The following is a 22741-nucleotide window of genomic DNA, read 5'->3' on the forward strand; positions in this document are numbered from 1 at the left end:
CAAAATCCAAAATACTTCAATTACATTCTAAACCTCAAATTCCAAAATACTTCAATTACATGCCCAACCCCAAATTCATATCCATTATCAAAATCTACCATAACAAGCTGAACTTGATGCAACGTCTCTAAATTTGCCACAACATCCTATAATCGAAAAACCATTTATATATTTTACCGTTACAATTATATTAAAATTGAATATTTAGGGATTTTTTTAACTATAAGTATAGATGTATGAGCAACAGCGGGAGGCAAGAGGGTGGGCATCCCCCCATTTAAAAAAAATATAATATAGACTCATAAAATTTTCAAAAAAAAAATTGATTCCTTCAATCTTTTTTTAAAAATTTAGTTTAAATTTTTTGAATGTTCTTGATTAAACTCCTCATAATTTTTTAAAAACTCTCAATAAGTCTCTCATATTTTTAAAAATTTTAGTTAGACCCTAATTTTTTTAAAAATATAAACCAAACCCTTCAACCTTTAAAAAAATTAATTTAAACTTTTGAATTTTTTAAATTTATAAATTGATCCCAAACTCTATCACAATGTTCCGCCACTGCATATGAGTTCCAATAGATGAATTTATGTAATTTGAGTGTTGAGTTTCTTTTATTTAAAACTGTTATACTATTATAGTTTGTTCAAATATATTTCAATTTTTTATTTGATTGTATAATATAATGTTTGATTTTAATCATAATGTTATGCTCAAAAATAAAAGCCAGAAACATAAATTATTCTAGAAAGTTGACATTATAAACACCAGCGAAATGCTCCAATTGAACACCAAGTGATAATAGATAGTTCATATTAAAAATTAAAGCTCCATTTTCTCCTTCTTCAACATCCGCTCGTCCTTAATCATGCATGTATCAGTAGTTTACTGCAGAACATAAGAAAACAAAGAAACAATCGAAGCCCCAACGATGGATCCAAGCACGGGCAAAGTGGCGGCGGCGGCGCTAGCAGCGGGGCCCGGGGCGGGTGCCGAGACCGAGGCGGAAGCGGCGCTTGCATCTAATCCACCGGCAGAAGGGGCGGGAGATGGGGCAACGCTGGCGGCCATGACTGCGCTCATGGAGGCGGCGGCGGCAACAATGATGGCGCGGGAAACCTTCTTCATGTCCATGACTCACCGTAAAAGGAAATTTAGACCTGCCCTTTTATCGGTGACGGATTTTCGTTGGTGTTCTGTTTATTATTTGCTTTGCTATTGCAGGTCGGAGGAGAAAGGCGATGGGAAGGGTGATTTTATTGGTGACATTTGTGGCTATTTTGGGTGACGGTTTTTGATTTCGTCGGTAAAAATGTTTACGTGTTTAGTTTTTTTTTTTGCATGGTTTGCGGGGATCAGCAAGGCAAAATTTTGAATGAGTTTTTAAGATTTGATCGATAAAGGATAACGGATAAAGGATTTTAAATTTTAAAATTAAAAGATAATTTTTTTAAAAAAAATAATAATATCAATTAAATTATATTAAATATTAATTTTATTAAATATTTTTTCAAAATGATAGAAAAATCAATCTCAATTCGAATTTAGGCATGACATTTTTAAAATTATTGTTTAGTATATCAGTAATGAAAAAAATAACTGTAAAACAAGATTACTATAATGGGTTTTTTTTAACTTTTGTTGAGAGTTGAACTCAAGACCTCCCGCTTACTAAACAAGTACTCTAACCAACTAAGCTGCAAGAGTTAATTCATAAACTTATCATGAGTTAGATTGTCAAAATATATTTAAGATGAGAGGTGGAGTAGCTATTTTATGGATTCAAATAAATTTATTCTTTGAATTTCTTTATCTAAAATACTTTTTAAAATTTGTTGTGTGGTATATCGTTTGAAAGATGTTTAAGTTAACGAAGTACCGATTTGCTCTTGTTGAGAGTTGAACTCAAGACCTCCCGCTTACTAAACAGGTGCTCTAGCCAGCTGAGCTACAAGAGCTAATTCATAAATTTAACACGTGTTAGAGTCTAAGAAATATATTTAAGATGAGAGATGAGGTATTTATTTCATGGATTATTCAAATAAATTTATTCTTTGAATTTCTTTATCTAAAATACTTTTTAAAATTTGTTGTGTGGTATATCGTTTGAAAGATGTTTAAGTTAACGAAGTACCAATTTGCTCTTGTTGAGAGTTGAACTCAAGACCTCCCGCTTACTAAACAGGTGCTCTAGCCAGCTGAGCTACAAGAGCTAATTCATAAATTTAACACGTGTTAGAGTCTAAGAAATATATTTAAGATGAGAGATGAGGTATTTATTTCATGGATTATTCAAATAAATTAATTCTTTGAAAATTTTCATCTAAAATACTCTTTAAAAATACTGTGTGGTATATTGTTTGAAAGATGTTTAAGATAAAAGAGTAACACTTTGATTTTGTTAAGAGTAACACCTTGCTCTTGTTGAGAGCTGAACTCAAGACCTCTCGCTAACTAAATAGGTACTCTAACCAATTGAGCTACAAGAGCTAATTCATAAACTTATCATGAGTTAGTGTCCAAGAAATATATCTAAGATGAGAGACGAGGTAGATAAAAGAGTAACACCTTGCTCTGTTGAGAGTTGAACTCAAGATCTCCCGCTTACTAAACGGGTGCTATAACCAACTAAGCTACAAAAGCTAATTAGTAAATTTATTATGAATTGCAGTCTAAAAAAAGATATTTAAAATGAGGAAGGATGTAATTTGTTCATATATTCAAATAAAATTATTCTTTGGAACTCTTTATTCAAAATGCTCTTTAAAAGTATTATGTGGTACACTATTGTTTGAAAGATAATTAAAATGAGAGAGTAACACTTTGCTCTTGTTGATAGTTGAACTCAAGACCTCCCGCTTACTAAACGAGTGCTCTTTACATGTATTATGTGGTACACTATTATTTGAAAGACATTTAAGTTGAGAAAGTAATAATTTGTTGATGTTAAGAGTTGAATTAATTCTTAAATTTAACGGGAGTTAAAGCCTAAGAAAGATATTTAATATAAGATTTAGTTCTTTATCTAAACTAATTTTAAAAAAATTACACGGTATATATTTTTATTTGAAAAAGATGTGATAGTAACGCTTTACCCTTGCTTAGAGTTGAATTCAAGATTTTATTTTTTTTAGTTGCCCTCCGGTTTTAAGGGGCTTTGCCCTTACTAATTTAGACCAACCCATGTCGTAAACCTGATTTTGGTGGGTGAGTTTCACAGCGGGGATTTGCATACACAAGGACTCGAACCTGAGACATTGCTTAAACAATATCAAGTTGTTTATCACTTGAATCAACCCCGTTAGTTAATTCAAGATCTTCTTACTAAACTCGTGTTCTAATCAATTAAATTACAAAAGTTTATTTATAAATTTAACACAAATTAGAGTCTAAAAAAAGATATATTATTTTTTTGACTAAGTTAAGACGATTATATGTAGTATATATTTTAAATACTTTCAAATATTTGACAATGAAAATTCAATCATCATTGCATTCGCCAGTCCTCAAACCCGTGACTTCTATGAACAATAACAATTGCTTTAACCAATAAGGTAAATTATTGATTTTGGGTTTTAGATTATTTCCACACACACAAAAACCCACTCCAGTGAAGTAGGTTTGAGCTTGGGAAAACTACCAATAAGGTAAATTGGTTCGTACTAAAAAGAGATATTTGAGATGTAAAAGGTAGACTTATATCATAGAGTGTTCCTTTTTTTATATTAAGGTAAGATGATTATAAAGTAGTATTTGTTCTAAATACTCTTAACCATTTGACAATTAACTCTTAATCACCCTGCTACAGTTATTGGTGCTTGAACGAATGACCTCTAAGAACAACACCAATTCTTTTAACCACTAAGATAAGTTGATTCGTGCTATCATAAATTGTTCTTTTTTTATATTAAGCTAAGGTGATTATTAAGTAATATTTGTACTAAATACTCTTCATCATTTGATAACTGACACTCAATCACCCTGCTATAGTTGTTGATGCTTGAACCAATGACCTCTAAGAATAACATCAATTCTTTTAACCACTAAGGTAAATTAATTCGTGCTATCATATAGTGTTATTATGTACTAAATATTAGAGTAACCTAACAAAAAACAATTTAATGTAGACAAAACTTTATATATAGCATTACAATATACAACCAGCTCAAAACATTTCTAAAACTAGCATCGATCAAATCTTTATATTCCAACCTCATGTGTCGAGTCAACAAATGATTTGATGAACATTTAAAACTATTTTAAAAGTTCCAAATAGAAGTAGGAAAAGCTAGCTCTTCTTCATAAGTGTGATCATCATGAACTTGGAAGCTGGACTCAACTCCTCCATGCATGTCAATCATGGCGTCCCAATTGAAATTATTCTCCGCGAAAGCTGCAAAATCATCGTAATCTTTCATTGATGAATCCGTTGGTGTTGAACTTTCCACATTGTCGTTATCATCAGCTGATTCTCCAGATTTCTTTTCTTCCTTCTTTATCCCTAGCTGCTGAAGAAACTCATGCAGATCGATCTGCGGCTTCTCCGACGAAACTTCGACGCCTTTCTCCATCCGATGATCTTCCGATGAAGATGAGCTAGGTCTCGAAATCCCATTTTGCTTGAGTTCTTGGAGCCGCTGGTGAATAACATGAACGCTGGGTTGAGCGTTGATGTTGAGCAAACCGGGAGAAGAAGAAGGAAACATTGAGATGAAGTTCTTGGAAGGGATCCACTTGAACTTGTGCAATCTGTTGGAAGGGTTATTAACCGGAACTTGTTGAAGGTGTGGGAGGTTAAGGTAAGCTTCGGGGCCGTAGAGTCGCCTCGCGGCCTCGTCGTACGCCATGGCGGCTTCCTCGGCAGTGGCGAAAGAGCCCAACCAGAGCCTGGTTCGTTTCTTGGGCTCTCGTATTTCGGCCACCCATTTTCCCCAGGTGCGTTGGCGGACGCCTCGGTACTGGCAGGAAGCGTTTTGAGGGCCGCCTTTGCCTCGAGTTGGACCTTTCTTCCATGGCTTCAAAGGCGATCGTTTGTAGGTGTCCATCGGAAGGAAGAAGATAAGAGTGGAGTCGAGTGAGTGAATCATGGGAGTGAATGGCGCGGGATTTGTATGCAATGGGAGAAAGGTGTAGTTTGGTTTAAATGTTTTCACGTTCATTCAAGCTCTTGTGACCGTTAGCAGGAGCCAGAAATATTTTCAATATTTCTCAATGGAAACCCCATATTAACTCATTTTATAGTTTGAAATATGTTGAGTTTAGAATTATTTAACTTAAGGTTCAAGTATTTTTGAAGTTTAGTTTTAGAAGGATGTAAATTTATATAATTTTAAGCGATTAAAACATATTTTCAATGAAAAATATTAAAAATTAAAATAAATAATAATTTAAAATTTTCAAAAGAGTGATTATCCCGATCATCCCCTTGAGTCCATTCCTATATATAACAATTATGAAATTATTTATGGATGGATAGGGATGGGCACGAGACTTGAACCTGACGGGTTCGGGTTCAATCTTATCGGGTCAGATTTTTTTTTTTAAAAAAAGTTTAGATTCTAGTCGATTCAAGTTAGGTTTTTTAGAGATTATGTTCAGGTCGCGTTATGTTCGGGTTTAGGGTGAAAAATATTCGACCCGAAAAATGTAATTTTACCTTATATTTAGGGATAATTACAATAAGACTCCTCTCTCTATATATTTTTTAATAAATCCCTATTTTTTATTGAATAAAATTAATATTTTTTATAAATACATTATTCGGGTTGGGCTGGATCATGTTGAATTTAGGTTTTATATCAAAAAGATGAGTCGAGTTCAAATCGAACGGAAGGTGTATAATTTTTTAGTCATATAAAAGATGTATAATTTTCGAATCAAGTCAGATTTACTAAAAATTCAACTCAACCGACTCATGTAATGTGCCTAGGATTCTATGAGGAATTTGTAATGTAGTAAATAAGTGAAAGATGAGAATGAGAAGTGCGTGTAGGAAATCCACCTCACAAACATTGGAGACATTCACGAGCCAACCATCACATGTTTTACTGCCATTCTCCACCTGATTCCCACCATTCACCTCTCTCTCTCTCTCTCTCTCTCTCTCTCTCTCTCTCTCTCTCTCTCTCTCTCTCTCTCTCTCTCTCAACGTCTTCATATTCCTAAAGATTTTAACATGCTGAATTGGTAGTTACTACCACTCTTCATGCACTACTACTTTTGACTGCATCCCTATGCATACATACATAAATATATATATATATATATATATATATTAATTTAGGATATACAACACATTATATATTTAAAGATAAATTCTTAACCTTTCGACATTGATCGTTCACACTCTTAACATTTATGGTGCTCGAACCGAAGTTCTCAGGAATAACAATAATTCTTTTACCACGGAGGCCACTTGGTTCTTGCCCTGTGCATATTTATAAATAAACATTATTGTAAGAAGATAAACACCAACATTAATATGATAATAGAATAGGTCAATGTTAAAATTAGCTATTTTTATTTGTATTTTTTTTTAATATTTGGGCCCGAATGTTTTATGACAAAAAGATTCTTAACATTCAATTGAATATGATTTTGACATTTTTCTTTTTTCAAAACATTTTGGCTTTTAATATTTTATTTTAGGATACATAAACTCATATACTATTGTATTAATCATTGTTAACTAATGATTTCTATCCATAGAGGGATCATTATGTCCTAAAATAAAATTGGGTAAATTATACGTTAGAACCTAAACTTTCATTTTTTTCAAAACCATACCCAAAGGTTAGTTTTTCTGTTTCAATTTAGTACCCGCCGTTAAAAACTTTAGTTTTTGTTTCATTTTAGTACCCCGTTCAAAATTTAACATTAAGTTTTGAAAAAAATGTTTAGGTACTAAAACGGGCTAAAACTGATAGTTTAGGTATTAAACGCGCTAAGTTTTTAACGGTGAGGTACTAAAATGAAATAAAAACTAAATGTTAGGCATGATTTTGAAAAAATTGAAAGTTTAGGTAAATAAACATACAAAAACTGATAGTTTAGATACTGAATGTATAATTTAGTTTAACTAATAAAATTTTGTGAGTCAAAATACTAAAAAATTAAAATGATTATTTTAATAAACATTCGAGCTAATTTTATCATTATATTAATAGAATATAGTAATACGTTAATAGTTGATTTTCCACAACTCAAACGCTTTGTATTTAAGATGATTGCGAGCATTTTTTTTTTGCTCGGTAAAATATAGATTTATTAATAAAAAAGTTTGAGTCAATAGTATCGTTAAAAACCTCCCTAAACTTAAGTGAAGGAAAATAGTACTCTTGACTAGGATCAAAATACAACTCCAAATGATACAAATGAAACAAAACACAAAACACTGATGCCCTTAAAATTTTGAAGCCCCTAGACCAAAGACAAGGCTGAGAACATGTCAACGTTAGACAAAACAACAGCCTTTGTGCAACAGCAACACCTTCAACTGACACTCTAAAAGACTTTACACATACATAAACTGCAAGAACCAACACATACAAACCGAGCATAACAAAATAAGATTACTAAAATAAGAAAAATTAATAAGATTACTAAATGACAGATTCTACATTTCTACTCGGTCTGAATCCCTCAACTCATAATGTCACGTGTCCCCCACCATGCCAAGAGTTAAATTTGGTCATGGATTGCTTGCTTGGGGTTTGGTTGCTTTGGGCCCAACAAATTCACAAGCTAAGCTTGGGAAAATGGCAGAAGATAGACCTGTAAATAAACTTAACTTTCAACGAACCGTTCATGAACTGTGCGGTGAGAAGTTCATTTATGTCCGTTTATTTATTAAATGAACGAACATGAACAAGATTTTGCGTTCGTTTAATTAAATGAACGAACATGAACAAAGGGCTCGTTCGTTCATTTACGTTCGTGAACGTTCGATTATATGTGTTATTTTGTTCATTTATGTTCGAACAGAGGGCAAGTTGAATATGTTACGAAGATTATTGAAGTTGTTTGAATTTCAAGAAGATTGTTTTGTTGAACAAATTAACTTTAATACTTTATTATGTTCATATAGCTTATTTATGATTTATATATGTTTGTCGTATTCGAACAGAGGGCAAGTTGAATATGTTACGAAGATTATTGAAGTTGTTTGGATTTCAAGAAGATTGTTTTGTTGAACAAATTAACTTTAATACTTTATTATGTTCATATAGCTTATTTATGATTTATATATGTTTGTCGTATTCGAACAAATTAACTCTAAAGTTGCATGTTATATTAATGACTTTTAAGTTTTTATTCTTGTTGTTTACTTTTATTTACATTCGTTTGTTGTGTTCGAGTAAGTTTTTTGTGTGTTTGTGTTGTTCGTTTATGTTCGTTTATTGTGTTCGTTTATGTTCGTTCGTTCGTGTTCGTTTATTTATTAAATGAACTAGCATGAACAAGCTATATTCCTTAATGAACGAACATGAACAAAAAATTTTTTGTTCGTTTATGTTCGTTTATTTATTAAATGAACGAACATGAACATACATCCATTCGTGTGCGTTCGGTTCGTTTACAGGCCTAGCAGAAGATATTGCCCAAAGTTTAAGTTGACTTATTTATAGCTGATACTATTTGATGTGGACCAAAACAACAATTAACTAAGGGCCTAAGCCCTTTTTCACAATACTCATATAAAGATCATGCTCGAACTTAGAACTTCTAGAGATAACAATTATTTTTTATCTATTAAAGTCGTTCAACTCGTGCATGATTGAGTTTACATTTAATAATGATGAAATAAAAAATAATGGATAGGAGCTTGATCCTAATTTGATGCTAAAAGGTATTATTTTAATAAGTTCCTCGATTTTTAAAAATTATAAAATAGTTTTCCGATTATAGGGAGTTTTTTTTATCAGCAAGAGATTTTATTAAAAGTTGAAAAACGATTGGATGCATGCCTCGTTAAAAAAACCCTAACTTAGATGGGGAAAGAGTACAACACCAAGCACAACAACAAGAAACATCCAGCTAACAACCGGGAACATCAATCGACATGGGGAGTGAATACACAATGGTCCAACACCTTAAACAACCTTTGAAAGAAATAAGAAAACAACACCGACTCGGCAACAAAACATACTAAATTGAGATGTGATAAAATTTTATCTCATAATCTCAAACGACAGTCATTTCTCAGTCAACATGTTAACATACAACTCAGATGATAGTTAATTTTTTAACGAAAAAGGACTAGTTTTGAACGTAAGTCGAGTGACCGTTTTATAACTTTTAATAATCAAAGAACTCAATAAAGCAACTCTCTACAGTTGAGGGAAAATTTTGTAACTTTTAATAATCAAGGGACTCAAAAAGCAGTATCCTATAGTCGAGAGACCATTTGTGTGTACTTTATCCTATATTTTAAGACAAATGTCGGAATTCGAACCCATGCAAAATGAGACAATATGAACATCATTGATCATTCGATCAATTAATGAATCTCAACCGTTATTCAATCTTATCTACCTCACGTACTGCTTAACATGGAACTATTACAAAGTTTGCAAAAGTCGGGCACCTCAGGCTTTATCCGTATGTTGACATTGATGCATTCATCAATCTCCGCAAAAACGTGTTCCATCCTTATCATGATTCGGTAGAGGTTAGGAATAAACATTTAATTTCTTCTCAGTGGTAGTAGTTAATTGCTGCTGTAAGATTTCATTGGATTTTACTTGACAAAAATTGTTTAAAACCCTAGCAACATTCCTTGTTCATACACAATCCATCACCATTACCAGCCTCATCCAGTTAGCAATACCTATCCCATTCTAAGTTCCTCGAAAATGACCCAAACCACGACGAGAAATCCGAGAAGACGTTATCGACAACGTAGGCAGGAGGTCGGAGGAGATAGCAATATGGGATCGTCGGCGGTTAACGATGGTGTTCATTCTTTGCAGAGTGACAAGGGATCATGTTGTACTCCAAAGGGGAAAGGGTTCAAAATACCGGAGATTTTGGCTTGTCCGCCGGCTCCGATGAAACCCAAAGTTGCTCAGAAGCTATTGTCGAGTACTAGGAACTTCATTGCTTCCCAAGATGTGGAGATCTTCTTCTTCCTTGCATTTCAAAAATGTCATTAGTTCTTTGTCTTGTTTAAGTATCTCGTATCGATGAACTACTACTTCTGCTTGTTAAAAAGGTCTAAATCTTTAATGTAATGGCAATGGATGATGCATTTTCCTCTATGCTCAACTAACATTAGCATTCTCAATTCTAAAACTCGAGCATGAAATTTTAAACCCTAAACTCTAAATATTATGTTCCGATATCTTAATACTAACCGAAACCCTAAAGTTTTGAATTCTAAACCCTAATCCGACCCTAAATGTTGAATCTTATTTTATCATTGTTGCTTTTTATTTATTATTGAATTAGTATATGATACACTAATGATGTTTTGTTAATCAGATGATGATGTGTTATAAAAAATTAATGTTCGTACGACGCGTTTTATCATCTAGTTTATTGATGATACATAAAATCATACACCACCAGTGCATCTAATATTAATCTTTAATTAAATATAAAATAATTATAAAATATTGTTATATATAGAATTGATTTGGCGATACAAATTTTAAAATAAATGAAGCCTCATTTATTTAACAAAGGCTTAAAAATCGACATTTTAGAATCATAATTAGGTAAGGACGCAAGAAACCACATCAATAGTACAAACTTTTAAGAAGTTAAATTAGAAATTTAATAGGTTTAAGTTATATTTTTTTTATTAATATGTCGTAAGTACAAAGTAACATCTATTTAAAGATAATTTCTAATCATTTGAATTTGAACGTTCACATTCCTGACATTCATAGTGCTTGAAACCGGGACTTCAAGGAATAACACAATGATAGTTTTATTACCGAGGTTGCTTGGTTCGTGCAAATCGAGACTATAAAATAACAATATCTAAATAATCAATAATGCTTATGCTTCAAATATTATGAGAAAAAAATGAAAACCGCATGCTAACGATGCCATCTCGTAAAATTCAAAAAAGAAAAGTAGTTGTTAGCTGTTGCTTTCTGTTTATAAAATTAGAGAACAAAATTTAAATTATAGATTTTTAGTTGGGGTCAACTCCTTAAAGAAATATGTGGACAAAAGTTACTTTTGAATGAGAGTTTTTATATTCATTCAATATTCTTCAGCTTTCTCACACTTTCCTTCATAAACTTTTCCCTCTTGATAGGGACATTATGACCTTAATGACTAATCGGAACATATGATTTTATATTAGGGGTGAGCATAAACTTTTAAAATTCTGGGATAAACTTAAACTTATATAAAATTTCAGGGGCGAAAACATATCTTTAATAGAAAATACATAGAAAAAAATCTAAAACGCAAAACAAAATTCTTAACACCCAAGTAAGCAATACAAGATTGTATAATTTATCATTCGTAGGAGTTTGGAAGCTTTCTCGGATTTGATGGGTTTAGTATTCGTTCGAAAATTGGACAACGGGAATAAATCTTTCGAGAAGACAAATAACAACATATTTTGGAATTAGTCTCATCAGACGATCATCGAATGAGATCAGAGCATTAAAAATTAGGTCTTTAGATGGATTTAATGAGGAGGAAAATATGAGTTTAAAGTGTTTTAGTAGTTAACTTTGTTGAGGAAGTGGCAAGGGAATCCAATGTAATGAATAAACCTTCAAGTGAACATATTGGTTAATCATGCGTTAGGTAAATTATAGAAATAAATTATGTAATTTCAAATTATCTAATGATAATAAAATAATGAAAAAAAAACAGCACATAAATTCAGAATAATTAATAACATTACTTAATTATATTGAATATACAAAATAATTTACCAAAAACCATACTTCAAATATTATAACAATTCTTGAGACAATCAAGTCATATATGAATAGCTGCAACACCTCCCATCTTCAAACTATAAACCCAGAGCTCCAATCATCTGTTAAACAAGCAAACAAAGATACTGTTTTAATTAACATATAGTTTTAATTAATGAAGGATTATTCTTTTTAATTTATTTTCATGCAGTGTTTGATCTGTTAGTGCAGCACCTTCCTCTCGTGGCTGATTGAATGATCACCTGCCCGACGCCTTCTCCGATCCCTTCGATCAGCCCGCCGATGAACTCGATCACCACTTGCGAAGCGACCCTCGCGGCGGTCGCGACCCTGCTCGGTTTGTCCAACCCTTTGATCCCATTGGCTTCGAGTCCATTCACCATGTTCTTGGCACACACCGCGTGGAGATGGTAATCGCAGACGGTGCAGTGGTACACCCGACCCGACCTGCGACGGTTGCACTCGCCGCACGCGATGCCGGTGGGATCCGAGCTCGGCGAGAGGCCCGGCAAGAGCCGGAGCGTGTGCGGGTGGACCGAGATGTTGATTTGGGTTGACAACATGGCGCAGCATGGGTGCATTTGGAATGTGCAGGCATTGCATTTGAAAACGCAGCCTTTGGTGGGCTTGGCACAGATATCGCACCGAGATTTCAATATTCCACCTTTGACTGAAATTTCAATATTTCATCATAAAATTATATCAATAATATTAATATTATTTTAATCTTTTACTTTTAATTCAAAAAAACATGTTTTATTTATTTCAAAATTTATCAAAAATGTCATATGTAATTCTATTACGCGGTACAGCGGTTACATGAAAATAAATTAAAATAAGCTTTAAAATATGAAAATAAATTGTCAAAATTTATATTACAAAAATTATTACGTTATAAAAATATATATAATATCTTAAATATTATCATATATAAAATATACTAATACAAATACATGAATTATTAAAATAAATTAATATCTTTCGATATTTAATGATGATTCTATCCTTGTATATATGTATGTATTGGAATCTAATTCCCTTTATTAGCTAGGTATGCTATTGTATTATTTTTTAAATATATTTTTTTAAACGTCCATTGCATCTATATTTTTATGTATGATATAGGGATGAATTCGAGTAGAATGTTGGGAGTAGTCATATATTTTTTTTTGAAAATTTAAATTCTTTTATAATTTATTTTTTTTATTTTTTTTATTTTTTTTCATTGGTGATCTAATTTGTTTCTCTTGTAATTTTATATTCCTTAAATTTATAATATAACTTCTTAAACGTTCATCCTAGTAGTGGTACCTAACATAAATTTTGTATTTATTCTTTTATATATACAAATATATTTGTGTTTATGTGTATTGAAATCTAATTTCCTTTTATATATATATATTCTTTCATAAACCCATTGCTTGTATATCTTATGTGTGTAAGTATAGATGAACAATCTCTCACACCCCCAATAATTAGAGCTCAAATTAAATTGTTTTAATTTTCATTCGAGGGATCAAATTGTAAAGTTTTGTCAAATCTTGAGTTGTTTTGTAGACATCTGAACAATTTAGGGACTTGAAGCTTGATTTTTCCATTGTTATTTGGCTAAGAAATGAATGAATGAAAAAAGGTTGTTGGATTTTGAACACACATGGATAAGCATGCCTCTACCATTAGGATAGGTCAATGTTTGATATAAAAATATTCAAAATACCTTTTAAGTTTTTAGATTAGTTTTTTTTATGCCCAAAACCCATTTTTTCCACTAGAAAAATCACCTCAATGTTTTAACCTTTGCAAAATCGTCCCCCAAACTTGTTCTTCACCTACGAGCACCAACACCGTTCAGTTACCTCTGGCCAACAGTGGAGTACACCGCCACCTCCAGCTGCATGGCCACCGTCTCGTGACCCTGTACCTGACCATTAAACACCCAGATCAATAGTCGTTCTTTGCAAAACAAGAAAGGGAAGCTCAAAGGACCTATCGTCGATCTCGACCATGACTCACCGGTGATCGGTATTGCCCTTAACCGTGAAAGTGTCTCCCTTGTCCAGTTATAACCCAATGACCCACTCACCGAGCCTCACCGTCTTTCGTCGTGGAGAGCTCATTGAAGGTTTGACGGAAATCCAAATCTCTCATTCGATTTTTGTCGATTTTTGACGATTTCTGACCACACCGACTGTCTGTTCGCCTCATCGCCTATTTCGTTGAACTCCTTGTGTTTTTCGAGAAAAACCCAACTAATGGGTCGTTCCATCATCGTCGGTTTCTTCGTATGTCACCGGGGTAAGCTTTCGATCATTTGTCAGTTATTTCGACGTGGATTTGGCTCATTGTTTACGTTGTTTTGGGTTGTTTGTAGTGTAGTAATGCATTTGGAGTGATTGTATCATCGAAACTGACCCCGTCATTACCATCACACGCCGCTATGCACCGCTGTGTGCGCGTGGAGCTCATTTCCTAACTTGGAACCTCCTTGAATCGGTTTGAATCAACTCGAACCGACCTGATTCAACCCGAACCAGCCTGAGTCAACCTGAACCAATCTAACCCATTGACTTTTACCATTTACTTTGACCAAAAAGTCAAAATTTTTGAAAAGTCATATTTTATGTTTTTCGACGTCCGGAGTACGAATATGAAGTCCATTTTGCCAAATTCAAACTTGGTAAGCTATTTTTCGGCATTTTATCTCCCAATTCAATACGATTTTTCACGTTAAGTTATGTTTCTAATGTAATTGGTTTTTCCATGTATCCGAGACATTATGGGACGTGGACTTAAAGTTCTAGGGTGATCAAACGAAGTTTAATTGGTTAACCAATATGTCTCATAAATCGAGGTAATTCTCTAATACCTTTTGTATGCTTTTTGGAACTCATTGATAATTAGTAAATGCATGAATGAAAATGATTGGTCAATTAGGTGTATTTAATTATCATTGAAAACAAAATGAATATGGAATAAAGGTAGAACATTGTATAAGACTCAGTCGACTCACAAAAGAAATTGGAAGACCGATCGAAAACAATTCTAAGTTCAGTGATTAGTTAGTAAATAAATTGACCTCAGGATCCAAAATTCTGATTTATTTCTTTAAAGGTTAAATAGCGGGAATACTTGGTTAAGAAATTACAAAAATAGCTCTATGGAGTAAAATTACAAAAATGCCTTTGTAATGTAAAAAGACCAATATTGCTCCTAAAAGTGAAAAAATAACCCAGAAAGGACATACTTGACCAATTACCATAAAAAAATGCCTATGTTTGGATTGAAAAGAATTACCGAAATATAATTGAGCTGCGAAATAACTAAAATAACCTCTAATATTCAAATGATTGAAATACCCCTAAACCCTAAAAAAATTGAAATACCTTGAACTCTAAGATGACCGAAGTAACCTCGAGTGTTGAAGTGACCTAAATATCCTAATGACTTGGAATAAGTGAATATTTTTGGATAAATTTTAGAAATATCAATAAACGTAAATCTTGTATCATCCCTAAAGGTTGTGGGAGCACGACCTAGGCATGCCTAGCATTCTTGATATTGATACAATACAGAAATAAATAATACCATCAGAATACTTATTTGTCTCTTTGAGAACTGATCTATGATGATTCTAAAGGTGATCAGTTCAGCTAGTGCAATTAGTATTAAGAAGAGAATATTGTGAAGGGTCTCGGTCTGAATTATTGGTATGTATTGTATTGTTGGGGATCTGATTAGTCTGATCTGACTCAAAATTTAGATAATTCAATATAAATCCTGGATATCATAAATCATCATTTACCATTATTAGATTAAGTTACCAAAAATTCTTCAGGAATTAAAATGTTAAAAATGACCTGATCAGACCGAGCAATGGAATTCCTCTTGATATATTTATATGAATGCTAACTTTTTCCAAATATATTTAAACCTTAAATAATTTTGATATAAGGTTTTCGAATAGCTTTCTAATGCACGTAAAGTCCTAAATGTTCATGAAGTATCAATTCATGAATGTCTGGTTAGATCCATTAGTAATACAATCTTTTTTATAGGGACCACATAAATGAAATTCGATCAATCTACAGAAATTCTACGTTTTCCCTTCTTGATAACGATCAAGTACCTTTGAAAAAAATAACTGAATCTTCTAGTGTGTTCCTTATGTGCTATATGAATGTTTTATTTGTATTAAAATTATAAATTGATATATGTTTGATTTACGATTGTTTTTACTGATTGATACACTGATTTACTGGTTACTTGTTTTACTGGAAAATAAAATATGTCTGATGTATGGATCATGGAACTACTACTTGCTACTTGAATTATTTTATTGGGACACCATTTGGGTAGGTTGGAGTATGGAGGTTCAGCTCTGATCAAGCTAGTAAATCCTTAAGGAGCTAAGGTGACCCTTGGGTAGGCTTTTAGGCCTCGAGATGTTCCATTGGGTAGGTTATGAGACCCCCAAGGTATTCCTTGGGTAGGCTCTAAGGCCACAAGGTATTCCCTTAGGTAGGCTAGCACTTTTGGGGAACTGCATATCGGTGTTCGGGTAGAGGATACTACATTGGTTTTAAAAACATGTTTACTGAAATAAACTACTGTTTTGTTTAATCTATGATTACATTTTATTTTGGTTTTGAGGGAACACACTAGACGTCTATTTTCAATCTCCTGAACCTGGTCTCATCACAAAAACATGTAGAAGCCTCGATCAATAATGAAATTTTATGCTTGTCATTTATCTGGATGTCCTTCAGCATCATCGGATAGTTTTGTATTACTGAGCTTCCCAAAGCTCACTCTTTACTCACCATTTCAGGTTAAAAGAATCGATCTAGTGCAGCTAACAACTTCAGTATTGAGAGTTCCTTCGGCTTTGCTTACAGAGTACGATACAATGTGCAATTAGGGGGCATGTAGGTCAGATTTGATTTTTTTATATATTGAGTCTGTAATTTATATGATTTTAATTTTGTTTGTAATATATGAATGATTTTCTGAACTTGTATTTTATTTATAAATTATTTTATGATTTTACACGTTTTAACAAAAAAAAATATTTTTTCCTAGATTTTTATTGTGGATCGCTTTGGTGGCCCTAATGTGACACATCGGATCGGATAGGGTCATCAACATCGGTCTGAGGGTGTTACACAATCACTCCTGAGAATTTTAAATTCTCATATAAATTTCGTTATTTTTTATATTTTTATTGATAATTTATTTTTATCTCTAAAATTTTATAAGTTTTTCCCTCTTAACATAAAATCTTACGTTTTTAGTACCCAAACTATTCTGAAGTGTAAAGTTCATTTGACTCACTCTTTGTAAGCTTGGTGGGTTTAGGTCTTTTTTGTTAGGGTAAATTATGATTTTAGTACCCAAACTATCAGAATTTAGTCTGTTTTAATATCTAAACTTTCATTTTTTAAAAACTATACTTAAAGTTAGTTTTGTTTCATTTTAGTACCCCGCTGTTAAAAACTTTAGTTTTTGTTTCATTTTAGTACCCTGTTCAAATTTTAAAGTTAAGTTTTGAATTTTTTTTTGAAAGTTTAGATGCTAAAACGGACCAAAGAAGATAGTTTAGGTACTAAACGAGTTAAATTTTTAACTGAAGATTACTAATAGTGAAATGAAAACTAAATGTTGGGTATGGTTTTGAAAAAATTGAAAGTTTAGATACTAAAATGGGCCAAAACTGATAGTTTAGGTATTAAATATGTAGTTTACCCTTTTTGTTAATGGAAGTTTGCCTTAGCTTGAGAATATCAAAATATATAACTTTGAAAATGAGACTCATTATGGATAATATTTTCTCTCTCTAAGTATTGTGGATATTTATTATGCAAAGAAATGAATATGTTAATTTTAAAATAAATTATCGAAGGTATCAATTATTTTTGAAGTGGTATTAATTTTTTAATAATTTTCATATAAAACTTGCAAAATATTTTTAATAAATGAAATGTACACCGACACCCTGATCTTACATATAACTCTATTAGTGATTTGATTTGAAAGTATTTTTCTAATAATTAAATAAAAAATTCAAAATTTATTTATTATGAAAAGAAAAGTAATTCAAAACATATCGAAAATGTTGATATAATTACCCTAAATGTAAAATATTAAATTAATTTTGTGTTGATAATTTGTATTTATAATTACATATAAAGTCATGTTTCCTTGTTTTTTTTTTCCTTTCATGTTTACACTTAATATATGCTACTTAATTACATCTTTACGATGGAAAGATAAAGCAAAGAGGAAGTAAATACCAGATTTAGTGATGAAAACGATGTTGTGAAGAGGGTGAATGGGATGTCTCCTAAGAGTTGCAGGAGCCAGAGCACAAAAATCATGGAGCTGATAGTCACACTTGGTGCATGAGAACCGTTCGCCAGCACCGTACTCCTTGCATGCGCCGCATGTGAAGAGGTCCGGCAAGCTGGTCTGCATGATCGGGTGCTGGGGGTGAGTCAAATGGAAGATCCCATCCTCCATAGGAGGAACCTCGGGCGACGTCGGGAATAACTCCGCCGTATGAGGCGATCTCCGGCTCGTCCTGCGACCGAGGAAACCCGTGCTTTGCTGACGAGGAAGATGATGGTGTTGATCCATGGAAGGATGGGACTGGTTTTTTGAGAGAAGTGAAGTGGTTTTTCTCAAAGGAGATTTGGTACCACTCAACATCATCATGTAGGTGAGCGTGTGAGTGAGTGGTGCAATTTTTTTCAACGATTGATGGGGGAATATTTATGATGGGAATTAAAGTATTGGTGCCATTAGACGCTATGGGTAAAAGGCATTAAGAAAAGAATTTCTAGCAAAAGCTTGAAGTATTCTTTGTTTTGTTCCATTTTTAGGGTTATGATTTAGGGTTTAATTGCCAATCACTAATTCTCTTGAGAGATAAGAATCATTTAGGGATTCAAACTTTCTAAGGTGTTAAATCTTGTTAGTAGGAAAGATCAATCATAGACAATTCCAATTGTTTCTATCATAAACAATGTCTCGAGTTCAAGCCCTTGTGTATTAAGAAAATCTCTGTTGGAAGACTCACCCATCAAAACCAGGCGTGCGATAATCAAAGAAATCACCGTTAATGTATTTTCCTACAAAATATCGGATTTTTAGTTCAATTAATAAATTTTAAAGGTTATAAATTCAAATATGATCAAATTTGGATTAGGAAATATTATTTTTTTTTTCTAAAAAAAACTTGTTAGGTTATATCCCCTAAAAGCTAACATGAAAACTTTCATAATCACCAATCCCTTGAAACAGTTTGATTCTTGATGACAAGGACTATTCTGGAATTGAAAAGACTGCAATTTTTAGTTTTGCATGTCGACCCCAATCAGACTTTATTTTTATTTTTCAAAAATAAGATTAAATAGGATACGATTTATAATTTATAAAAATGTTTATTTATAATTTATTAATTATATTTTTTAAAAAATTAATTTTTTAATATATTAATAATATTATGATAAAACTAATAGTAATTTTAAAATCAAACGTCAAGATCTACTACCAATAGTAGTAGTAATAATAATCTGTATAAATCTAACTGTTTATTGAGATACCATTGGCAAATAAGTCAAAAGGTTTTCCTTTTCTTTTAGCACTTAATTATTATAAACACGGATACACTCTATATTTATAAGGACGGATATATGATTTTATGCTAAAAATATAAATATTTTTAGAAATTATATTAGAAATGTAGCTGGTGCAAATTAAATCATCAATAAAAGTTCAAAAAGTACTTACATAATATAATAATTTAGGGTAAAGTGCACATATGGTCCTCGATTTTTTTTAAATTTTCCTACTATTAAAAGTTACAAAATGGTCTTTTGACTATAAGATACTATTTTGTTGATTCCGGACTATTAAAAGTTATAAAATGGTCAACTTACTATTCATAAGTTTCAAACTGGACGTTAACATGTTGATTGGAATATGATAAGATCTGATATCATAACTGTTTGAGTGTGGATCGACTCTCTGTTTACATAATGACATCCAGTCTGTGCTTAAAATATTATGTCGTCGAGCCAATGCTTGAAAGCAACGGCGATGCCAGTAGATAACTTTAAAATATAATTTTATCATATCTCAATTAGTAGATTAACGTCCATCTCAGACGACCATCAATTTTTTTAATGAAAATGAACGAATTTGGAACATATAAATAGTCGACGAATTATTTTGTAACATTTAATAATCAGTGGACCTAACAAAATAAAACCTATAATTGAGGAATCATTTTATATCCTTTAATAATCAACGACTCAACAAAACAATATCGTATAATCAATAATTTTTTTTACATATTTGCACATGCATGTAATTCAAAGATTTCTTCACTTTACGTGCCCCATACGACCATATATATATATATAAAAGAAAGGGAATCAAAATCTTTTTAAGAGTTGTAAATATTCGATATGTGTAAAAGCAAGCAAATTAAATGAAGAAAACATGGCAGCCTTTTAGTTTATTTGACAGTATTTCTTTTGAAATGAAATGGTAATAAATGGCTGCAGCATCATGGAAAATTTGAGATGTGATGGTCCCATATCTTGTAAATAGAGAATCATTGTACATTAAACATAATAGGTTACCTTTCTCCATCACATTGACTAAGTGTCACCTTTGATTCCCCAATTATTTGTTTCTCTTTTGTGTTTTCTAAGTTATTCTTCATCTTATCATCCCTAATGGTTGATGCAATATTTAGATAATTTTATAAAATGTGCAATAGTTCAATACTTAATAAAATAGGTAAAAATACATAAAAGGTCTATATACTTTTGATAAAAAAAATTAATGTGACCCTCCAACTCAGAAAATAAATTCAATATGGCTCTTTGATTAACGTTTTTTCATCGTTGATAGTTACAAAACTGATGTGACAGTTCTCTGTGCTGACATGACGGTCTAGGGTGACATATTAACATGACAAATGACATGGTTAATTGGCTAAATTTGTAACTTAAACATGGCAGATGAATTGTCACATCAGTACTGTGGACTGACATGCCACAACTGTAACAGTCAATGACAAAAAACTTTGGTCAAAGGATCACATTGGATTTGTTTTCTGAATTTAAGGGTCAAATAGAGAGAAAAAAATAATATGAGGGTCACATTGATTCTTTTTAAAAGTATAGGGACCTCTTATGCCTTTTGCCAAATATTGTTTATAGGCATCATTTACCCAGGGGCGGATGTACATATTCTTTAGGTTGATCCTTTCATCTTGATAGATGTTTGCATTCATTTCAAATATGTCATGTTTGAGTTGTGACAAAGTTAGTTGTTATTTATTATTATTTTTCTATTAGTATTATTGATGTTTATCTTTAACACCGACACTAACATTTGACTATATTTTTATTTTTCTTCAAATATTTTATTAAATTTTTAATTATTTCTTTGTATGATTATATTTTAAATAATCTTTAACTCTTTGATTAACGTTTTTTCATCGTTGATCGTTACAAAACTGATGTGACAGTTCTCTGTGCTGACATGACGGTCTAGGGTGACATATTAACATGACAAATGACATGGTTAATTGGCTAAATTTGTAACTTAAACATGGCAGATGAATTGTCACATCAGTACCGTGGACTGACATGCCACAACTGTAACAGTCAATGACAAAAAACTTTGGTCAAAGGGTCAATTGGATTTGTTTTCTGAATTGAAGGGTCAAATAGAGAGAAAAAAATAATATGAGGGTCACATTGATTCTTTTTAAAAGTAGGGTAAAGTATAGTAATAGTCACTGAACATTTCCGAAACTTGCATTTAGGTCCCTCAACTTTTAAAACTTTCAATACAGTCCCCAAACATTTAATCTGTTTGCAATATGGTCCCAGCACCTATGAATATTAGGGTAAATTATATAAATGGTCACTAAACTTTTCAAGCACTTAAATTTAGGTCCCCCAACTTTTAAAAATTACAAAACAATTCTCATTTTCATTCTAAACCACAAATTCCAAAGTAATTCAATTTCATTCTAAACCCTAAATTCCAAAATAATTCAATTACATTCTAAAACCCAAATTCTAAATACTTCAATTTCTGTCTTTTTAAACGACGCCAATGTCCTAAATTATTAATTAATTACTTTTATATTTAAAAACATGATAATTTTTTATTATTAATTTAAAGACATGAAAATTTTTTCAATAGTAAGAATATGATAATAATTCATTTATTTAAAATAATATATTTCTGATTATTTGTGTATGTTTTTATATCTAATCATACGTGTTATATTTTATATCTTTCACATAAATATTAAGACTACATAAATAACATAGTCAAAATTTATATACGAGTTATGTTAATTATAGTAATGATGTATAAATATTTTTTATTTTTATACTATTTCTATATAATTAAAATATAAATATTACCATGATAATTAAATATTATTTACTTATTACTCGGATGTTTTTTGTAGAAAAATTATTTAATAAATCATAAAAAACACAATAAAAAATAAACACTGAAGTTGACTACTTCAAAAATAAAATAAAAAATTAATAATTTAATATAATATACCCTAATGATGATAACAATCAACTCAAAAGAGATGGGTTTGTGCCATGTTTTCGTAACATACGTAAACTTTCTATTTCATGGTCACGTATTCTTTTAGTTCTAGCATGATCTATTTTTTTAATTTCTAATATAAGTAAAAAAATGTTATTTCTTTAAAAGTTTTAAATTCAAACAATTGTGTTTGTAGGGTATATCTATATTGTTAATAAATTAATTTTTTTGAATAAATA

At 31.6% G+C, this 22741-nt stretch overlaps 3 protein-coding genes and 2 non-coding genes across 5 annotated transcripts; 1 reads left to right on the forward strand and 4 right to left on the reverse strand.

Moving 5' to 3' along the window:
- Positions 1–1884: 1884 nt before the first annotated feature.
- Positions 1885–1958, reverse strand: TRNAT-AGU. The gene has a single exon. It is a non-coding gene; the product is annotated as a tRNA-Thr (tRNA).
- Positions 1959–2139: 181 nt separating this feature from the next.
- TRNAT-AGU lies at positions 2140–2213 on the reverse strand. Its single transcript has one exon. It is a non-coding gene; the product is annotated as a tRNA-Thr (tRNA).
- A 1966-nt stretch (positions 2214–4179) lies between these two features.
- LOC120184012 (dehydration-responsive element-binding protein 2F-like) lies at positions 4180–5054 on the reverse strand. The gene has a single exon (XM_039188587.1). The coding sequence runs from the start codon at positions 5043–5045 to the stop codon at positions 4260–4262; it is 786 nt and encodes a 261-aa protein (XP_039044518.1). The 5' UTR covers positions 5046–5054; the 3' UTR covers positions 4180–4259.
- Positions 5055–9854: 4800 nt separating this feature from the next.
- LOC120183952 (cyclin-dependent protein kinase inhibitor SMR9-like) lies at positions 9855–10154 on the forward strand. The gene has a single exon (XM_039188540.1). The coding sequence runs from the start codon at positions 9855–9857 to the stop codon at positions 10152–10154; it is 300 nt and encodes a 99-aa protein (XP_039044471.1).
- A 1726-nt stretch (positions 10155–11880) lies between these two features.
- On the reverse strand, positions 11881–18637 carry LOC120184010. The gene is made up of 3 exons (XM_039188585.1): positions 18200–18637; positions 12123–12579; positions 11881–12010 (listed from the first exon to the last, which is right to left on the reverse strand). The coding sequence occupies exons 1-3, from the start codon at positions 18618–18620 to the stop codon at positions 12007–12009; spliced, it is 882 nt and encodes a 293-aa protein (XP_039044516.1). The 5' UTR covers positions 18621–18637; the 3' UTR covers positions 11881–12006.
- Positions 18638–22741: the final 4104 nt, after the last annotated feature.

Source organism: Hibiscus syriacus, unplaced genomic scaffold (genome assembly GCF_006381635.1).
Source record: "Hibiscus syriacus cultivar Baekdansim isolate YM2019G1 unplaced genomic scaffold, ASM638163v2 tig00112856_pilon, whole genome shotgun sequence".
Taxonomy (NCBI): domain Eukaryota; kingdom Viridiplantae; phylum Streptophyta; class Magnoliopsida; order Malvales; family Malvaceae; genus Hibiscus; species Hibiscus syriacus.